Below are 18,732 nucleotides of genomic sequence, written 5' to 3' on the forward strand. Positions count from 1 at the left end.
ACATCCATCCTGTAATGTTTAGAAGGCTGGAGCATCCTGTTTACATATTTGTTAGTGCATCAGCATAATGGGTGGATGGCCTGTGCATGTGCAAGCTTTTTAACTGCAGGGTGTTACTTATTGGGGCTTTAAAAAAATACGACAACATGGGAAAATATTTCAAATACGCCACGTCTCAGCTGTAGGTTGAAGTGGTATAGACCCAGCACAGCTGTAGCAGGTGACTATGCTGAAGGATTGTTGAGTAAGGGTTGCCACTCCTGACCAGTTCACCAGCCATAGCTTGAACCCTCCCACTGCAATGGCCAGCTGCTTCCCATTCATTCTCTGCACCTGTTGTATGTCCTCTTCCTCCTCGGCTATGCAGCACACCTGTCCAGCATTAGAAATGGCAAGCTATTGTGACCACCGCACAAGCACATCGTAGTTATTCTGGAGTCATTACTGCAGAGTACAAGAACTAATTGTGCCTCTGTGCCAGGGGAAGGCAACTTGCGGTCTTTCCGATGCTGTTGGACTACAACTTCTCTCACCCTTGGCTATATGGCTAGGCTGCTGTGCTGTTAGCCCTGTTCCCATTTTATAGGACAACATGGTGCTCACCAGATGTTTTGGACTACAATTTCCATCAACCCTGACCATTGGCCATGCTGACTGGGGCTTATGGGAGCTGTAGGCAAACCATCTGGAGGGGCCAGGTTGCCTCCCCCCACCCCATTATAGATTGTATCAGCAACCTGCTTCACTTGCAGGGCTGTCGTGACCAAGGATCAAGACTGTAAAAGTCACTTTGTGAATTGCAATTATTTTAAAAACAACTTAAGATTTATATTTATATTGCACTTTCAAAGCTCAAACCACTTCACAAACATCATTGCGGAGATCCTTACAACAGCTCTATTGGATAGGTCAGTATTATTGTTCCCATATTGCAGATTGAGGGGGGGGGAGGCTGAGAGAGAGCGGCTTGAGTTCCGTGGCTGAGAGGAGATGAGGACAAGTAACATCTCAGATTGCACCTTATTCTTTTAGCCACTGCACCAGCAGTGCCACTCTGTAAGTGACTATTAAGGAGCACAATACACAGTCGTAGAATCAGGCAGGGTATGCGAGCGTAAAAGGAGTGTATTGCAGAGACTGTTGGGGTTGCTGCAAATGGTCTCTGTGGAGCAGCACACAGAGAATTTCCACCCATGGGGAGGGGGGGCGTCAATGGAGGCCAAGCCACCATCAGGTGGGCAGGTTTTGTTCCCATTGCAGCTTTGTCCCAAGTGCCATACTTTATGGCCATAACTCAGTGGTAGAGCATCTGCTTTGCATGCAGAAGTCCCCAAGTTTGATTCCCAGCATCTCCAGGTAGGGCAAGAAAACCCCTGAAACCCCGGAGAGCCACTGGCAGTCAGCGGTGACACTACTGGGCTAGATAGACCCATGCTCTGACTCAGTCTAAGGCAGCTTTGTGTGTCCCTATTTTCCCACTGGAGTGCCCTGCAGCCACTAGTATCTCAGATAGCTGTCTATTTCCTTTGCCTCTGTAGAATTCAATGGGGAGCCACTGGGAGCTGACACAGCCTCCAGCTGCATTTCACCGCCACCCATCGTTCTGTGACTTGGCATGATGCAATCTTCAGTTTTTAAGTGCATGACAAAAGAAAGAGAACATTGGAAAGAGGCTATTATGAGTAGGGCTGTGTGTGTGTATTAATCATACCCCAACAGTAGAAATCAGGATGGGAGGGGGCATTAGTATAGCTGGAAAGTATGCGAGTACGTCTGATGGATACAATTTGCATCGCCTCCATGGCTGGCAACACCCGCTCATTGGAATGTCACTAAGCCCCTGATGCACAGATAAATATTACATTGTTATTGTTTCCCCAGATCAAAGGCCCAGTTTTATTTAGATTCTCGGGGGCGTCTTAAGCAATGGAAGAAGAAAGGGGGGGGGAGAATCAGAGAAATTCAGGCACTCTGGTTTAATCATCTGAAAGGTGGACATTGTGAGTGAAGAGAGACTGAAATGCAGCTGCCCCTTGAAGGTATGGCTGGACTCTGAACACCTGTGGAGTTAATGTTCAAGTGGGTAATCTACTTCTATCACTCAGGTCTCTCTTCTTGTCCTCCCCCACCCACCTTAGCCCTCAACAAAGCAAGATTCTAGCCCTCATGGTTGCAACTTGCAAAGAAACATTTGACAGCATTAGGAGTAAGCCCAAAAGCCAGAGGAGAAATGGCTAATGCTGCTAGCTGTCAAAGCTATGGTTTTGGGCTCCAGCACAACCCCTCCCCATATTTGCTGCTTCGTAGAGTCAGCCATTCATTTCAAATTTGACAGTGGAAGACAGAATTCAAGGCTGCACAAAAAACACACATTCCTGTTAAACTAGGGCTATGGGACATGTGACCTTCCAGATGGGTGTTGGATTCCAATTCCCATCAGCCTTAGTCAGCCTGATCAATGTGAAGGATGATGGAAGTAGTAGTTCAACATCTAGAGCAGCCTTTCCCAACCTGGTGCCCTCCAGATCTGTTGGACTGCAACTCCCATCATTCCCAGTCAGCATGCCATGTTGGCTGGGAATGATGGGAGCTGAAGCCCAACACATCTGGAGGGCACCAGGTTGGGGAAGGCTGATCTGTAGGGACATGGGTTTCCCAGCCCTGCCATATACATGCCCAGCAGTGTGGAGATGAGGTTATGGAGGAGCACTTTGCACATGTTCAGATGCACTTTTGTGGCAGAGGGTCCTGATCTGCAGTCTGGAATTAGGATTCCAGGCTATCCCTGGCACAACTGAAGAGTGGTGTGTTCTTCTAACTCATGTAATTACCACATCCTTGCCCCAGTCTCCTTGTGCCCCCAATTTTTCGAAGGGGAAAAAAGGCAGGTTATTTGAAAACCGAACTCTCAGAAGCAAAATCAACTTATTTTCATATGGTTGAGCTGCAATACTTCCCCTTGGCTGTGCAGCTGGGATGGGGAGTTTCAATCTCACCCCCACCACCATACCAGGGTCTAACACAGCCTTCCTCAACCTGGTGCCTTCTGGACGTGGTGGACTACAGCTCACATCATCCCCAGCCAGCACACAAAAGCCATGCTTGGGGAAGGCTGGTCTAATGGCAGCCTGTATTTTTATGGCGCAGGTTCCCACAGGTGCATGACAAGAGCGCTCATTCTGCAAACGTGAAAGGCTGAGGTTTTCTCCTCCAGATTCGAGTTCAAAGGAACTCCAGAAGAAGACTCTGGGCAAAACATTATTCTGGCTTTGCTGATGTAGGCTGATCACGCTGCAACAAAGTCTGACAACTCCTGATCTAATAATTCCTTCCTGAACAAAAGCACTGGAAAAACATTTGGGGTGGCCCAAAGGGTGGAAAGATCAGGCATTTGCTGTGGCCACAACAACGGGCGAGAGCCCACTGACCCAACCAGATCAGCGTTCTCACTTTGCATGGAGTGAGAAATTCTCCATGGTGAGAACCTCACTTTGCATGGTGAGGAAATTCTCTTCTAGATCAGAAGGGGCCAAGAGCACCCCCAAAATGCTAGAACCAGCTCTGGGTGCTGGGTGTCAAAGAAACTCAGAAAGAAGAGGTGAACAACCAAGGTCACTTTCGTTTTTTGAGGTGCCTTAACTCCCCATGAGCAAGGGTGGATTCACAGTCCGTAATAAGCAGTTACCCGTAGGGCCAACAGTGATGATAAGCAGGGGGTAGGTGCGGACGAGGAGCAGTCTCTGGCCAAAACACAACTGGAAGGAAGCGTGTGTCGAGTGTGAATCTAGCCATGGGGCAGATACCTCTCCAGCCCATACAAACAAGCACAGCAGCACCACCTATGCCACCTTCCCCACTGTGATTTTGGAGACCTGGAGACAGCTCAGACTTTAAAAAAGAGGGATGTTTAGCCCCATTTCACCCCACATCCCTTCATCAAAACAAGGACAACACAGAGCAGGAAGCCAGTCAAAAATCATTGTTTGCATTATCAGTTGCTCAACAAGTACAGCCTTGTACAAGTCATTGATACATTAAATAAACACAAACGCCACCCCCCACCAATGGAAAGTGCAGCCGGAACCTTGTAATGATGAGGGTTTGCACCGCTTGAGTTCAGTCCTGCCCAGACCAGAGAGGGAATCAGCGCAAATATACATATACATATATATACTTTTATTTATTTATCTATAATATTTTACTCTGTATTAACAGCAGCAACAGCTGGATACATCTGGGACAGGTAGATTCAGGACTGACCGAGCATGCATAATGAAGGTTGTGGAAGAACAGGGGACCAAGAGGGGTGGTGTATGAATAAATCAGAGAGAAGAAGCTGTAAGATCACAGGTGTAGCTTGCAGAGTGGAATGCGGGGGAAGAGTCTTGGGAGGAAGAAAACCCTGTCCCCAGGACCATGTAATCCTAAGGGTGGAGCATGACACTGCTCTTAACCACGGCAGGAATGCCTCCCACTCTGCTTCTGAGCAGCTCCTCTGTTATTCCAGACTGTATTCAATGTTGGTCTTATATTCTTAAAGCAACCTGCTGAAGAACCAAGCCGCAGTTTGCCTTCCAGCCCACAAGGAGTGCTGTTGCAAAAAGGCCTCCTCAACTGGTGCTTCTTAAAGGGCCAGCAGTCACTGCCCCAAGGAGAAACAGAGCATAACCAGCATGCACATGACTGGGGAGAAATAAACCTGTTCTGGCCTAAGTGGGGGAGCCAATGAAGGAAGGCAGTTTAAGGAGAAACCATTTGAAAGGGGAAAGGCAGCTAGCTGAAGAGAGTTAAGCACCTTGCTAAAACAAAACAAGATGGAGAGAAGTGATCCAACTGGGGGGTGGGGTGGGCAGAAAGTGGCAGTATCTTCCACACTCCCCCCGCCCCCATGCCAGCAGTGCAGTCAAGGGCAAAGGGGATGAGTGTCACAGGGCGGAACCGAGCTCAGACGACGTCATCCAGGGCAGGCTCAGCATCAAGGGATGGGACACACTCCTTGCTGAGACGGACAATCTCCTGGGAGAGGACCTCCAAATCCTGGACAGAGGGGAAGGGGGGCATACGGGGGAGGGGAGGAGACAAAAAGGGAGGGCCAGGGAGAGAAGAAGACGCACGTTACCCAAGAAAGAAGACGACCAACATAGCACAGTTTTATGCTCTGCTCCCACTCAGGATAATGGGCAGGGTTGCCAACTGACTGGCAAAATCTCCATCCTGGCTACACGCTGATCTGCCAGATTCCTCCAGCTCCTGCTCCCAGGGCGCTCTGGCTTGCCCACGCGTACTTCTGGCTCCCACGAAGGAGTGGGAGTACCACACCAGGGGCAGGAGTAGTGTTTTTTCAAAACAAAAGTTGGCAACCCTCCCAGTGGAGGCACAGGCCATGAGGGGAGGGAGCCGCAGATTCAAGCAGAAGTTCGAGTTTGGGACAGGAGGATCATTTACTCTCTTGCCCCATACTGGAAATATAATTGATGCAGCTAAGAGTGAGGACTGACTCCCTCCCCAAAGAGGGGATGTCTCCCCGCCCTTCGGCAGGGCCCATCTGCATACATCAGTTCATTGTCCGGTTAAAAATTCCTCATTGATCATCATTGGGCTTGAGTTCAAAGGAAAAGTCTGGAAAGCAACAAAAAAATGGAGATAAAGAACCAATCACAATCAATAAGACAGAGAGAGAGAGAGAGAGAGAGAGAGAGAGAATGAACCAGGTGCAGATTTCGACAGCAAAAGAGCTTGTCTTGAATGCAAGTGACTCTCTCCTGTTTCACACACCTGCACGGAGGCCCTTTTACTTCCAGCTCCTCAGATCACACACTCCCTCGAGTATAGCAGGCCCTGGAGGGCTTGGCTCCCGTGGCAGCCTGGCCCACATCCACCCTCTCAACAGCATCTCTTCCAGTCACCGGCCACCGCCATGCCTGCAACCCTGTCATCACCTAACACGCAGCTGCCGTTCCCAACTGCACAGTGCCCCCTAGAGGCCACCGCTCAGACCACCCACACGACTTAATCTGCCCCTCAGCCCCACAGCACCCATCCCCCCCCCCATCCTCAGCACCTCTCTATGCTGCGCAGCCACAGGCTTCCTTTTGGCCTTGCGCCCCAACACGCACCCCCCCATCTCCAGGACAGCATCCCTTCTCTGCCCCACACTGACCGCTCCTTTGCCGCCCCAACCTTGAAGTCCGTCCTCTGAATCCCTCCCCATTCAGATGCAGCTATAAATAGCCTCCTCTTTCCGCTGACATCACTCTTTCGTCCCCTTGTTCCATTAGGACGTTGGAAGGATCAGATTCTACATCAAGCTAATACTGAAAAAAACACCAGCCAATATACTGCAAAGGCTTTCGCTGGGGCGGGTTTCTCTTCCCCTCTCGCCTCTGCACGTTCTCTAGTGATTAAAAAGCAGGCGAGCGGAAGAACCGCCTGTCCAGCCTAGCAGTCTGTTTCTTGCAGGAGCCGGCCCAGAGGCCTTCGGGGAGCTCACCAAAGGCAGGGCATGAAGGAGGTTGGCCTTCCCCTGCTGTCTGTCCCCAGGAACTGGCATATGACCAGGATACACTGCCTCTGGTCATGGAGGTTCCATTGAGAAACGGATAGGGAAACTCATTGACGATTGTGAGCACCTGCATACATCTGTGATGATCGTACCTGAAGGGTTTTCTTTCCCCCTTTGTGCACATTTATTTCCATCCCACGTTTGGAAAGCTCAGAGCAAATCTCATGGGATCCTGAGCAGTCCTCCCAGGGCCCCCAGCTACTTATCCTCAACGATGCTGTAGCACAGCCTTCCCCACACCAGTATCCTCCAGATGTTTTAGGTGACAACTCCCAGCATTCCTGACCATGCTGCCCAGGGCTGATGGGAGCTGAAGTCCAAAACATCTGGAGGGCACCAGCTTGAGAAGGCTGTGCTATAGCAGCAGGCTATCCATACAAGTGTGTGTGGGTGAGGGGGGCAGGGGCAGTCCCCCATCTGAGGGGAGTTGGCAGGGCCTGGGAGGGACCGCAGCCAGGAAGTAGCCCCCCCCATCCTGCTGCAATGTCACTGTTACACCCTCCCCACAAAACAGAGATGCTTCTGGACACGCTTCAAGGGTGCCAGGATTTCTGCCTTGAGCTGTTCTGTTTGGCTGCGCAGGCCCAGAGGCAGCTGCACCCCAGCCCAGGCCACCACGGTTTCCTCTCATGCTTTGGGTGGCCACCCATTTGTGACACGGGAGAAGGCTTGAGCACTAGCCGTCCTTTGGCGTGAGACGGCAGCTCCTGGCTGAAGGTCACCGCGGCATTGATGTGGAGGGAAACCTGCTACTCCCTCAGCTGCCGTTCGGTGCCAGAGAGCGTGAGGCTCTCGCGCTGCCTGTCCCCCACCAGCTCCCAGCAGTCACCTTGACCCGCAGGCCGGGACCAGGCACGGAAGTGAGGGCAAGGGGGCTGGCAGCTTCCGGAGCTCTGCTCACACCTCACCCAAGCCAAGAGCAGACGCAAAAGCGGCGCTGATCCCAGGAGCCTCCCTTGACCCCGGAGGAGAGGCTGCCTGGCCTCGCCCACCGGCCATAGCAGCAGGCCCCGGGGGAAAAGCTCTCTCCTCAGGCCTGTGCTCTGCAGCCGCAGGGCACCGTGGGGCTTCTCCAGGAGTGCCTCCCCTTTCCGCCGCGGTGGCAACGCCCTCAGGACCCTCCCCACCCTGCTCCGCTGCACTCTGCAGCCTTTCCCAGATGGTGTTGGAGTACAACTACTATCACCCCCAGCTTGCATGGCCAAAGGCAAGGGATGATGGGAACTGCAGTCCATGATCTGGGGAACAGCTGCTACAGCTACCCTAAGCTCTCTATGACCAGTCCTTTGCCACTGCACGTGCCTATGAAGGGGAAGCAAGGCAATGTCCCAGAATCCACACTCAACTGCTGTTTGCGAGGCACCTCTGGCTGTGCATCTCTGAGTATGCACAGAGTTTCTTTTAATAATAATAGTAATAATAATACGACAAATATGGGCAAAATGTCCTCGATCACGTGCAGAGTGATTTAACAGCCTGTCACCTCCCATGGATTTTGGCATTCCGCACCTTGTTCTTGGGTTGCCACAGCCTATCTGAGAGGTGTGCGGGACAAGATGGCAGGGAGTCATGCAAGCCTCAGCCTTACCACTAGGCCAGCCGGCCCCACTGCATCACCAACCCACCCACTTGCTGTCTCGCCCAACGCCCTAGGCAACACGGTCCCCTGCTGCAGCCTCTGCATCAAGGGCTAGGTCTCCCCCTGGTGGCGCCGTGCAGTCACACACCCACAGTATATGCATGCGCCCAGCATCAAAGTGCAGCCCTCTGTCATGTCATACCTTAAGACACACGTGTGTGCTGTCACATGCATGTCAAAAACATCCCCCCCCCGGCTTTACATCTACCAGCTCTGGCAAACAGCCCAGAGGGTGAACATCTGGATGGCGATCAGCGCAACTTACCTTCTCCCTAGGACCCGAGCTCTGGTACTATGCAGCTTCGGAACATGGTGTTGGTGGGGAAACAGGCCCCTCCACCTCTGTAACTTCCACCTGCCCTGCTCAGATGGGCCCCTCTCTAAGCCATGAGCCAGCCTGCTTTCTCCAGCGGCAGACGCCACTACATTTGGATGGTAACTCCTGGCTTCCAACAGAACATGGATATTCAGGTGCCGACCAATGGTAGGTAAAGTGGGCTTGCTCCATAGAGATGTGGGGTAAATCTGTGGCCCTCACTCCATGGCCCTATGCTATGTAAACCAAGGGTGCAGAACCTCAGGCCTGGGGTCCCAATCTGGCCCTCCAGGATTACCCCGTGGCCATGGCCCCTTCCTCCCGACCACCAAACATTTCGTGATTTCCCGGCTTTTGTGCAATTCCCCCCACACCTTCTAAAAGGTTGACGTGCCTCCCCTAAGGCTTAGTTACCAGCAGCAAAAGCTTTAAACTAAAATATGCTGGTAGTGTTTGTATTTTTGCCTCCCTGCTTTTTGCCTTTGGCCCCGCCCACTGCTAGAATGTGGCCCCCAAGAGCTTCTCCAAAATGGAATTTGGCCCTTGGGCTGAAAGAGGCTCTGCGCCCCTGATGTAGACAGTGACTTTCAATTCAGTACTGGATGTTCAGGGCTGCGTGTCCCGCTATGTTCTTAACCCTATGGTTCTCCCATCTCCAGGATCCTTCAGGACGACCCTCCCCACAACGCCTCTCCCGCCCCCTGCAGCCCCACATCTCGCCCCCTTTCGCCACAGTCTGACTCTTCGGGCTCTGCCCACAAACCTTCTGTAAGTGCATGTTTTTGGTGAGCTGCTCCTCCAGCATATTCTGAAGCTTCTTGTTCATCTCGCGCAGGTTCTCGTCGCCCGGCTTCACCAGGTCCCGCAAGACGCTGCTCAGGCTGCTCCGATCGACCTGCCCGTGGGCCCCCGACACATCTGCCAGCCGGAAGGGGTGGGAAGGAGAGTCAGAGAGAGAGGGAGGGAGGGACAGAAAAGCATTTGATGGGTGTCTCTCAAGGTTACTTCTGACTCGGGTGCCAAACCTGTGTCTGGGCTGCACCACTGGAGAGACAGGAGGGGGTTCACGTGATCGGATGATCCTTCATATGAAATCATTCCCTGCACAGAGAAAACTAGCATGTCAGGACTAGGCTAGAATCCTTCTCCCTGACAACTAGTTTTCTATGTGGAAAGAGGCCTCCATGAGTGCCTCCTCCTGTATGAACTAGCTGGCACATTAAGATCTTCAGACAAGGTCCCGCTCGTAGTCCCTTTCTCAGCAGAAGTTAGATTGCTGGCCACACACTGAGCAGGGTCTCCCCAGCTTTGGCACCTTTGCACTGGGATCCAGCTCCCTCCAGCTATCCTGCAGGGCTCCTTCCCTGGTGACACTGAGGATGCACATACACAGCTGGGCTTATTCCAACAGACCTTTGAAGGTAGATAGGGTAGCTGTTCCCAGTAGCAACGTATGGCTGTGAGAGCTGGACTATAAGGAAGGCTGAGCGCCGAAGAATTGATGCTTTCGAACTGTGGTGCTGGAGAAGACTCTTATGAGTCCCCTGGACTGCAAGGAGGTCAAGTCAGTCTATCCTAAAGGAAATCAACCCTGACTGCTCAATGGAAGGACAGATGCTGAAGCTGAAGCTCAAATATTCTGGCCACCTAATGCGAAGAGGAAACTCCCTGGAAAAGACCCTGATGCTGGGAAAGATTGAAGGCAAAAGGAGAAGGGCTGGCAGAGGATGAGATGGCTAGATAGCATCACCAATGCAATGAATATGGACTTGAGCACACCCCGGGAGAGAGCAGAGGGCGGGAAGGCCTGGCGTGCTATGGTCCATGGGGTCACGAAGAGTCGGACACGACTGAACGACTGAACAACAACAACAACAAGGGTAGCTGTTGGATGGCCTTCTTTCCCAAGCTGCTGGACTGAACTGATTGGTTTTATTGTTGTACTGCTGCTACATCCTCCTTCCTCGAATGATCCCAGCCAATCAGGGATCACGTAACAAACAGGAGGCCATCACAGGGTCACACAGCCAATCAGACCTGCTTCTGTGATGATGTTAAGGAACCAATTCAAAGTGAGGGCAGGTACTTATGATACTCAGTGACCGAGTCTGCATGATCACCACAGCTCGTTGTGGCTTATTTACGCCACAACAAGCTGCAGTGCCCACGGGGGCTAAGTTGTTATTCAGGTCCTGGCCATGGCTTCGCATGTCATCTGAACCTGGTTAACAAACCACCCACAACCTTAAAACAGCCTATGGGCTCTGGGTGGTTTGTTAAGCACGCCAACAACCCGGGTTTGCATGACATGACAAACCAGAGTTGTGGCTTGAATATTCAAAATGGTCGCCCACACATGCTGCTAAGACCCAGGGGTTAATTAACCCCCAGTGGTTTAGTGTGAGTGCTGGGGAAGGAGGTGCATTGCAAACTTGTTTGGATTCCCCTTGGAAAAATCACTAAGGCTGTTGGCAGGGGCAAAAATTATTACGGAACGCACTCCCCCCCCTCTGCCCTTGTGGGTATTAAACTTTAGTCTAATACATAAAAGAACAGCAGTTGTGATATCCAACCATCAGCCCCCCCGCCTGTGCAGAACTGGCCTTTACACCCCTGCCCCCCAACCTCCCTTGCCCTTTCACTATTACTCACTACTCTCCTTCCCAGAGCTTAGGATGGATCTCATCTCATCAGGGGGCTGACATAAATTTGGGGCCTTTCCCTGTAGGAAGGCTCAAAGCTGCTCAGCCATGAAATTAGCAAAACAGCAGGAAACAGATAACAGCAGCAGCCCATCCGCCATCCCACACCAAGAAACTGGCTTCAAAAAGAAAAACCAGGAAACTAGGAATTAAATGAGATTTTAACTTGTACGCCAGAAGGAACAGCCAAGAGGCCTCTCCCCCCGCCGCCTCCCATTTCACAGCCTTTGGGAGTGGGGAGGCAAGCCCACGGCACGACTCCTGCTGCAGGGGGCGCTGCACAACCCCATCATGGCACAGCCTGCTGTTTGGACCGGTGGGGCAGGCAGGGGACCAGCACGAGGAGGAAGCAGCAAATACACAGGGACCATGAGCCAGGTACAAGGCCCAATAAAGCACACAGCTGCATTGCTCGTTTTCAAAACACGGGCTGAGCTCTGGAGGAATCAAGAGCACCTTCTGAGCTTGTGCAGAGCGCTGTCCCTCCTCGTCACTGAGTCTCCACAACCAGGAAAAGGCTCCCCTTCAGATGCAACACCTAGGACAGCTCGAGCCTCTAGGGCAGCCTTCCCCAACCGGGCGCCCTCCAGATGTGTGGGACTGCAACGCCAATCATCCCCAGCTGGCTGGGGATGATTGGCGTTGCAGTCCCACACATCTGGAGGGCGCCCGGTTGGGGAAGGCTGCCCCAGGGCTTCCAATCAGCCTGCCGAGTAAAACCACGATCTGTTGGATAGTCAATGCTGGGTTTTACGAAGCCAGAATCGGGCATTTACCGCCAGTCTCCATTCATGAGCTGCCCGGCTTCCGGACTGGCTCTGGCTCTGGCTCCAGCCAACCCTCTTGACCCACCAGACTCCACCCCTGGTTTGACCCCTCTGGCCCTGCTCACGGAGACGCTTCTTTAAAAAACCCTGAAGTTGGCAACTCTTCTTCCTGAGTCCCACCTGCCTCTCCCTTCCTCGTGTTTTAATTTCGGCCCCAGTATGGGGAAATGCAGACGCGTCTGGCTGTGACAACGGAGCGTCAGGATCTTGGGCTCTTTCTTTCCACAGGCTGGGCAGCGGGGGCGGGGGGAGAGTGAGAACGGGCGAGCGAGCGAGAGAAGGGCCCGCACGTCTGACCCCTCCCCTCCTGCGCCTGCCTGCTGCAGTTTGCTCCTTTGATTCTGCAGACGGATGCTGGGCTAGAGCAACCCTGACACCTGGATCGATTCTGCCTGCTCTCCCTTCTTTGGAAGTTCAGTCCTCATCAACCCAGCTGTCTCTCAAGACAGAAATCCTTCTGTCCCTCGGCTGTGCCAGTGTGTGTCGCTGCACATGTCTCTCTCTCTCTCTCTCTCAGACCGGGAAGAAGGCAGGGATCCTGGCTCCCAGCCTCATTTCTCCTCGCCAGAAAACCCAACTTCAAGCACATACAGCGCATTGCCCACCACATCCACACCATGCGCCCTTCACGTGGATGGGAATAACAGCCAGCAATAGCACCCTGAGTAATGAGCAGCCCTCTCTCCAACAGCTACTTCCATTTAACTGTCAGCATGCGTTACAATGCCCATTCCAACATGTAACGGGGCCGAGTGTACACCATTTCTAAAATAAAATTCCACACTGCGGAAGCCGAATTCCACAACCTGCAAGAGTTATGTGAATTCTGCAGCCTGCAGAAATCATGCAAGGTTGCATGCTTCTTTTGTTTTTGCGCAGCTTCTGCTTGCCACGGGGATAGGCAAGAAGCTACACAGGGCATTGGAGCCCTGCCACCTAAAGCAATGCCATTCTCTCCATGCCCCCCACCCCTGGGCTTGTGGACTTTACCATGTATTGCCCACATACACCTGAAATTATCCTGGCAACCGTGAGAGCTAGAAATGTGCCCTTTTCCCTTCAGAAAAGGAAAAACAGATTTATCAGAATGCTGAATTCACAACTGTGACACACACACACACACACACACACACAGAGCTGATTAACATTAAATGGAAGGTAGGGAGAAGATCCACCCTTCTGACACCTTGACTGGGAGTGTGGTTAAAAAGATGCTAACAGATGTTCAGCCAACTTGAGCTATGAAGCAGCCATTCCAGCAGGCTGAGCTGAGGGAGATGAGATAGAGAGCAGGGCCATTCCAACAGCACTGCTGAAATAGATTTTCCCCCTCTTCCCTCCCCATTCCTTTTTCCCTGTGTGTCGTGTCTTTTTAGATTGTAAGCCTGTGGGCAGGGACCTTCTTGTCCCATTGATTATATGTAAGCTGCTCTGGGAGCCTTTCTGGCTGAGGAGCAGCATAAAAATACTTCAAATAAACAAGTCTGTACAGCCAGCTAGCTAACTGGCCTTTAGGGAGCCCTAACTGGTGCATCAGCACCGGGTCCCTTGCCTGCCAAAGCTTCACTCCCAGACTCTGGGACTTCAGCAGAAGAGGGCAAAGACTTGTTTTCTGCTGTCCCCGAGGAAAGGACGAGTTCTTACGAGTTTAAGTTACAGGAGGGTAGATTTCAGCTGAACATTAGCAGAAATGTCTTGATACTAAGAAGTTTCACAATGGAGCCAATTACCTAGAGGGGTGGTGGGCTCTCCCTTGCTGGAGGTCTTCAACCAGAAGCTGGACAGCCATCTGTTTGAAGATGCTCTAGCTCTGAAGCATCCTGCACTGATGAGATGGGCTACGAGGCACCCAACTCTTTGGTTCTATGATGTCTCCCATCATGTACTTGCTGCTGTGCTTAACTTCTGCTGAGAAAGAGGTCAGCCTTGCAGCACAGAAGCACATATGAATGCCTTTAAAGCCCTCCCCAGGAAGCTGCACACCACCTCAAAACAGCCCTGATAGCCACAGCTTTCAAAATCACTCACTAGACTGCTGCAGTCGCACAGGCCCAACAAGAGGTGCTCAAGAGGCCAGCATCAAGCTTGCGCGCGCAAAACTCGTCCCTTCGTTTCCACCGGCATTGCTGCCTTTCCATCCGCTTGGCACCGCCTGTTTGGACACTCATCCGAAAGAGCAGACGTGCGGCGTCCTCGATGGAAATAGGAATCAGCATAGCACATCGCACGTGCATTTTTTCACCAACGTGCGCAACCCCATTCAAAAGCACAGAGATCAGATAAGCAGAATCATTCTGTTCTGATACATCACTGCACATCGCAGGTGCAAGACACATTTTTTTCTTTCTGTTTTTACTGGATCTCGTGAGAATGTTTTAACACCTGATGTTTGTTGGGAAGACTTATGCTCAACAGCAAAGACACTGTTTTTGCAGTGGGAATTGGGGGCGGGGGGGGCGGACACATGACACATGGATGGTTGTGGCATCCTTAGTGTCACCACCCCTTTGTCCCTCACCGCCGTCCTCTCAGCTGACAAATGTATTGGCACTAGGCCCCTAGGATGACCATACAGTTTTCCACTGGGTCCCGGAACCTAACATCTGCCCCCCTCTCATAAATCTTAGAAATGCATTGCACCTCAGGCTACGTGCTTTTGGCCTCCCCTTCTCCGGTCCACTAACACCCAGCTTCCTTTCCAGAGCTGGGCCAGAGGGAACCGAGTGAGCCTTGCTCAATTATGGAAACCTACCGTAATTTGCCCTAGGCTAAATCCACCCAGTTTAAATTGCAGCGGAATTAGAAGTGAAGGAGGAGTTAATTAAAAAGAGGGAACCCTCCACGCTCGCTATGAGAGCTTGGAGGGGTCAAGTGGTTAGAGCAGAGGGCCAGCAAGTGACGCCTGGAAATCTGCAAAGATTTGGAGGACAAATCAGACCGAGAATGACAGTCAAAGGCAGAAGGAAGCGGCACAAGATGCAGGAGGAGGAGGGGGAGGTTTGTATTTTTAGCGTTCATGAAATATTCACTGGCTGGGCTGTGTGTTGCCAAGCTGAGGCGAAGGCGACCCTGCAAATGCTATTTATAACTGGCTCCTGTTCCCCGCCTGTGGCACAATTCTGCACGGAAGTACGGAAAACTTCTCCACAGACACGCCAGAGGGGGCCCGCCCCCCAGCCCATGCTTAACCCTAAGCCCAGGAGGCCCTTTCCACGCTGCCCCCCCAGGGTCCCTGCAACACACACAGGCAATTGCATCCAAAGACTGGGATCTTTTGCTTTCTCTGCAGTTCCGGTCGGCCAAAGGACCACGACAGCAGGATCCCAAATGGGACGAGAGCAGAGGTGATCCATGGGCAGCAGGAGACTATTACAGGAGGGGACAGAAAGAAGCAGAAGGGGGCTGGAAGCCAGGGGAGATAAAGCAGCCCACAGGAGAAAACGCCACTTCACACACTGTGTGTGTGTGTGGGGGGGGGGAGGCGGCACACAGACTGTAGAAGCTGCCTGGCAGGAACACTGGGAAAGCGATCGGACAGGGGAGCGAGTTTTCCTCGTGGCCTGGCGTCCTGGCCCCTCGCTCTGATTGACTTGCTGAAGGATCTGCTGAGCCTGACACTTTCTCACACCAAGAGCAAAACATTGACGGCTGCCTGTACATTCGGGGCGGGGGGAGCCCTGCGTGGAACAGAGCTCTCTCCCTCCCCCGGCATTCACCCCAAACAGTGCAGCAAAGCATCAAGGTCCCCCTTCCATCTATAGTGCGGCATCCACGGCCCAAAAAGGGGAGCGTAGGAACCCCTTCTACTGAGCACCCCACTCTCCTTCTCCATCTTTCACGCTTGTTAAACAGAAAACCACTGTGTGCCGAGAAGCCATCGTCAGAGAGTGGGAAGAGTTTAGGCTCCCCCCGCCCCCAAACCTGGAAGCACTAGGGCTGCTAATCCCAAACAGTTCCCTCCCTACTCCCCCAAACCTGTGGACTTCCTGTTTCACTGGTAGCAGGAATAAAACCACAGCAGCTGCAGCCTGTTGTTGGATCCATGTCTGGGACAGTCCCTTTCCCCAAGATTAAGAGTAGGGGCTCTGCATAGGCCACGATTCTGCAGTCGCACTACACAAGCATGGAATTTGGTACTGGATACAGAATTTGGCACGCTGAGATTCTCAGCTTTCTTTTTTTTAAAAAAGAGAAACAGGTTTCTCTTAACACTCCAATGTCAGTGAGTAGGTATTGCTAGGTGAAATTTTTAAAAGACATAAGCGAAGGATAGGAGCAGGAGGAAAGAGGGCTGAGCAGGAGTTCCGTTGGTCAAGAGATGGGGCTTCATTGTCCTCTGTTACTCCTTGTTTCTCTCCCATCTGAGTAGCAGAACATTTTTCTTCTTTGCAGATGGTATAATTGTGTTTCTCTTGGGGCAGAATTTTCATCCCCTCCCCAAAGTGTGGAGTATGCAGAATCCTGGTTAGGACTAAGAGGGGGGCAGCTGAAGATCCACAATGACCACATCTTGGGCTCCAAAGTCTTTGATAAACCATGGAACGGTTCAAGCTGTATGCTGTGCTGCAGAAGAGAATGCTCCGTGCATGTGCGTGTGTGCGTGCATGCAGTGAGTGCAAGGGAGGAATGAAAAGACCAGTGGATCAAACCTGGAGAGGATCTGAAAGCTCTCTCAAAGCCTCCTGCTTGGGGGTGGGGGGCAGGCTCTTCCCCACGTCAGCCTCCTTACAGCTCAAGGGTGTTTTCACACATGGGGCTCAACACCTCCATCAGGTTTCCAAAGACAATGCAAGCCCTACATTGGCCAGGATGCTCTGCATAACCAGTGCCTCTCCTAGACCATCTCTTATATTTTAGCCATTCCCATGAAGGGCACCCAGCCCAGGTGGTCCAGATATCCACTGCCACCACCAGCAGAAGGCAAATGGCACCAAATCCAAGGGCCGCATGCCCCATTTACCAACGCTCTGTGATCCAGAATGCAACCGTAAGCATGAATTCTATCACAATCATTCTTTGAGCTAATAAACCCCAGCAGTTAACCTGTTAAAGACATCAGCTCCATCCAGCACTAGCAGATGATTCAAGGGAGCGGAACTGTTTGGATGTTATTTCCCTGCACAATCATCATGTGTGGTGGAATAAGATTCCCCTTGAACCTTAATACTGAACTCACTTGCATGCCCATGCTAAGTCCTCTCATACCAGCTGCAAGATTATACAATAAAAGATTGTGAGACATGAGTGGGCAGCAGAGAACAGGCAGATCTATTTTTAAATTTTTACTTCTTTATTTCATTTCTATCCTGCTTTTCTTTCTTCCACCATAGAACTCAAGGTTGCATACAAGAGGATTGCCAAGCAGTCTCCAATCTAGGCTACTGACTAGCCCCAGACCTGCTTAGTTTTGTCCTGCGCCTTTGGATCATCTCCTGGGACAGGGGGCAGATAGTTTTGGACTGAGCTGTCAAGTGAAGTCCATGGCTACTGGAAGTCACTTCTCAGGTGGTCTCTAGCTTCAAAGCCTTTAGCTGAAGCCCTTGCTCTTTCAGAGCTTGCCTCTGCACCTTAAGGGCTAGAAACTTAAACAGAAATAAAACCAGGGACTCTTAATCCAGAGAAATATCTCACCCAGATATAGCAGGGCCTGTTTTCTCTTGTTTACATAGCAGCTGCTGCCCTTGCCATCAAAAAAAGGCTGTTTTAAAACTTGGGGAAGGGGGGAGTTTTAAAAGGGTCTCACAATTCAGTGCAAGCCTGTGTTCCTCCTGGTGAAGCAAAGGGTGTTAAAAAAAAAAAAAAAAGCAACACCCTGGGGGAATGTCCGAGTCTCCCTGCATCGGAACCACCGATTACTCCAAGGGTCTCGAATGCTCTTGAATACCGTGCTAGAGCCAGGCCCATAAGAGAAGTCCCAGCTAGCTGGAAGGACAGCGTAAGGGAGGAAGCAGCAAAGCTCAGGAGATGGGCCTGGGACAGCTGGGCTGAACATGGGGATGTGCGTCCCTTTGTACTGCAGTGAGGCTGAGTGGGAACAGCCCCTTTCCCCTGCCTTTGTCTGAGCCCTGTGATGGGAGATGGCACTAACCGCTTTTGACACCAGGTCCCCATGGAGGCTGTCGCTTTGCCTGCTGCAGGAGAGGGAGGGTCCTGCCCATCCCCCTCCGGCTTCACAGATGACACAAAAAGGGCCCTTGGGTGGGCCAGGCTGTCACGGAAATAGCGCCGAGGTGAGGCGGGGCGCCCAGCTCCTGGGAGGCACATGGGGAAGGCGCAACAGCCATGCGCCACGCCCCGCACACAGATTGCTGAACGACTGAACAGCTCAACCGCTGCGTCTGCCCCCGCGTCGCGTGTCTAAAACCTGCTCTGTGGTTCAAGATCACAACTCCAACCCTCTCCCGAATGGGTGTGAAACTGCTCACGCAGGGGTCGGCTGTTCATGCAGGCTGCCCAAAGTCACTCAAGATCAACTAGGAGTCAGGAAAGGAAAGAGGGGTGGGCTGGTGAGATTTATGCACAACCCCCGTCCCCAAGCCTCAATTCTGCAAGTCAGCTGTAAGATGCAATTTGAATAATTTAATTTCTTTCTGATGTTGTCCACAGACTCCTCCCGCTTCCCCTCAGTTTATGCAGAGACAAGAATTTCTTTGACAAGTGGTGGAATGGTTGAAGGCAGCAGATCA

At 51.9% G+C, this 18,732-nt stretch overlaps 1 protein-coding gene across 6 annotated transcripts in view; it reads right to left on the reverse strand.

The window, feature by feature from the left end:
• Nucleotides 1-3,971: 3,971 nt before the first annotated feature.
• The window catches only part of GRIPAP1 (GRIP1 associated protein 1), a 66,019-nt gene continuing 51,258 nt past the window's right edge, over nucleotides 3,972-18,732 (reverse strand). For 5 of the 6 annotated variants that reach the window (XM_084836196.1, XM_084836194.1, XM_084836191.1 and 2 more), the window contains 2 exons: nucleotides 9,281-9,435; nucleotides 3,972-5,037 (listed from right to left, as the gene is read on the reverse strand). In XM_084836196.1, the coding sequence (XP_084692322.1) occupies nucleotides 4,945-5,037; nucleotides 9,281-9,435 (248 nt within the window). In that variant the 3' untranslated portion in view covers nucleotides 3,972-4,944. Of the gene's footprint in view, nucleotides 5,038-8,478; nucleotides 8,644-9,280; nucleotides 9,436-18,732 lie in introns of those variants that run through there. The other variant, XM_084836192.1, reaches the window with a different exon arrangement.

Source organism: Heloderma suspectum, chromosome 2, assembly GCF_057233095.1.
Source record: "Heloderma suspectum isolate Gila_16-S chromosome 2, 16-S_ref, whole genome shotgun sequence".
Lineage (NCBI taxonomy): Eukaryota > Metazoa > Chordata > Lepidosauria > Squamata > Helodermatidae > Heloderma > Heloderma suspectum.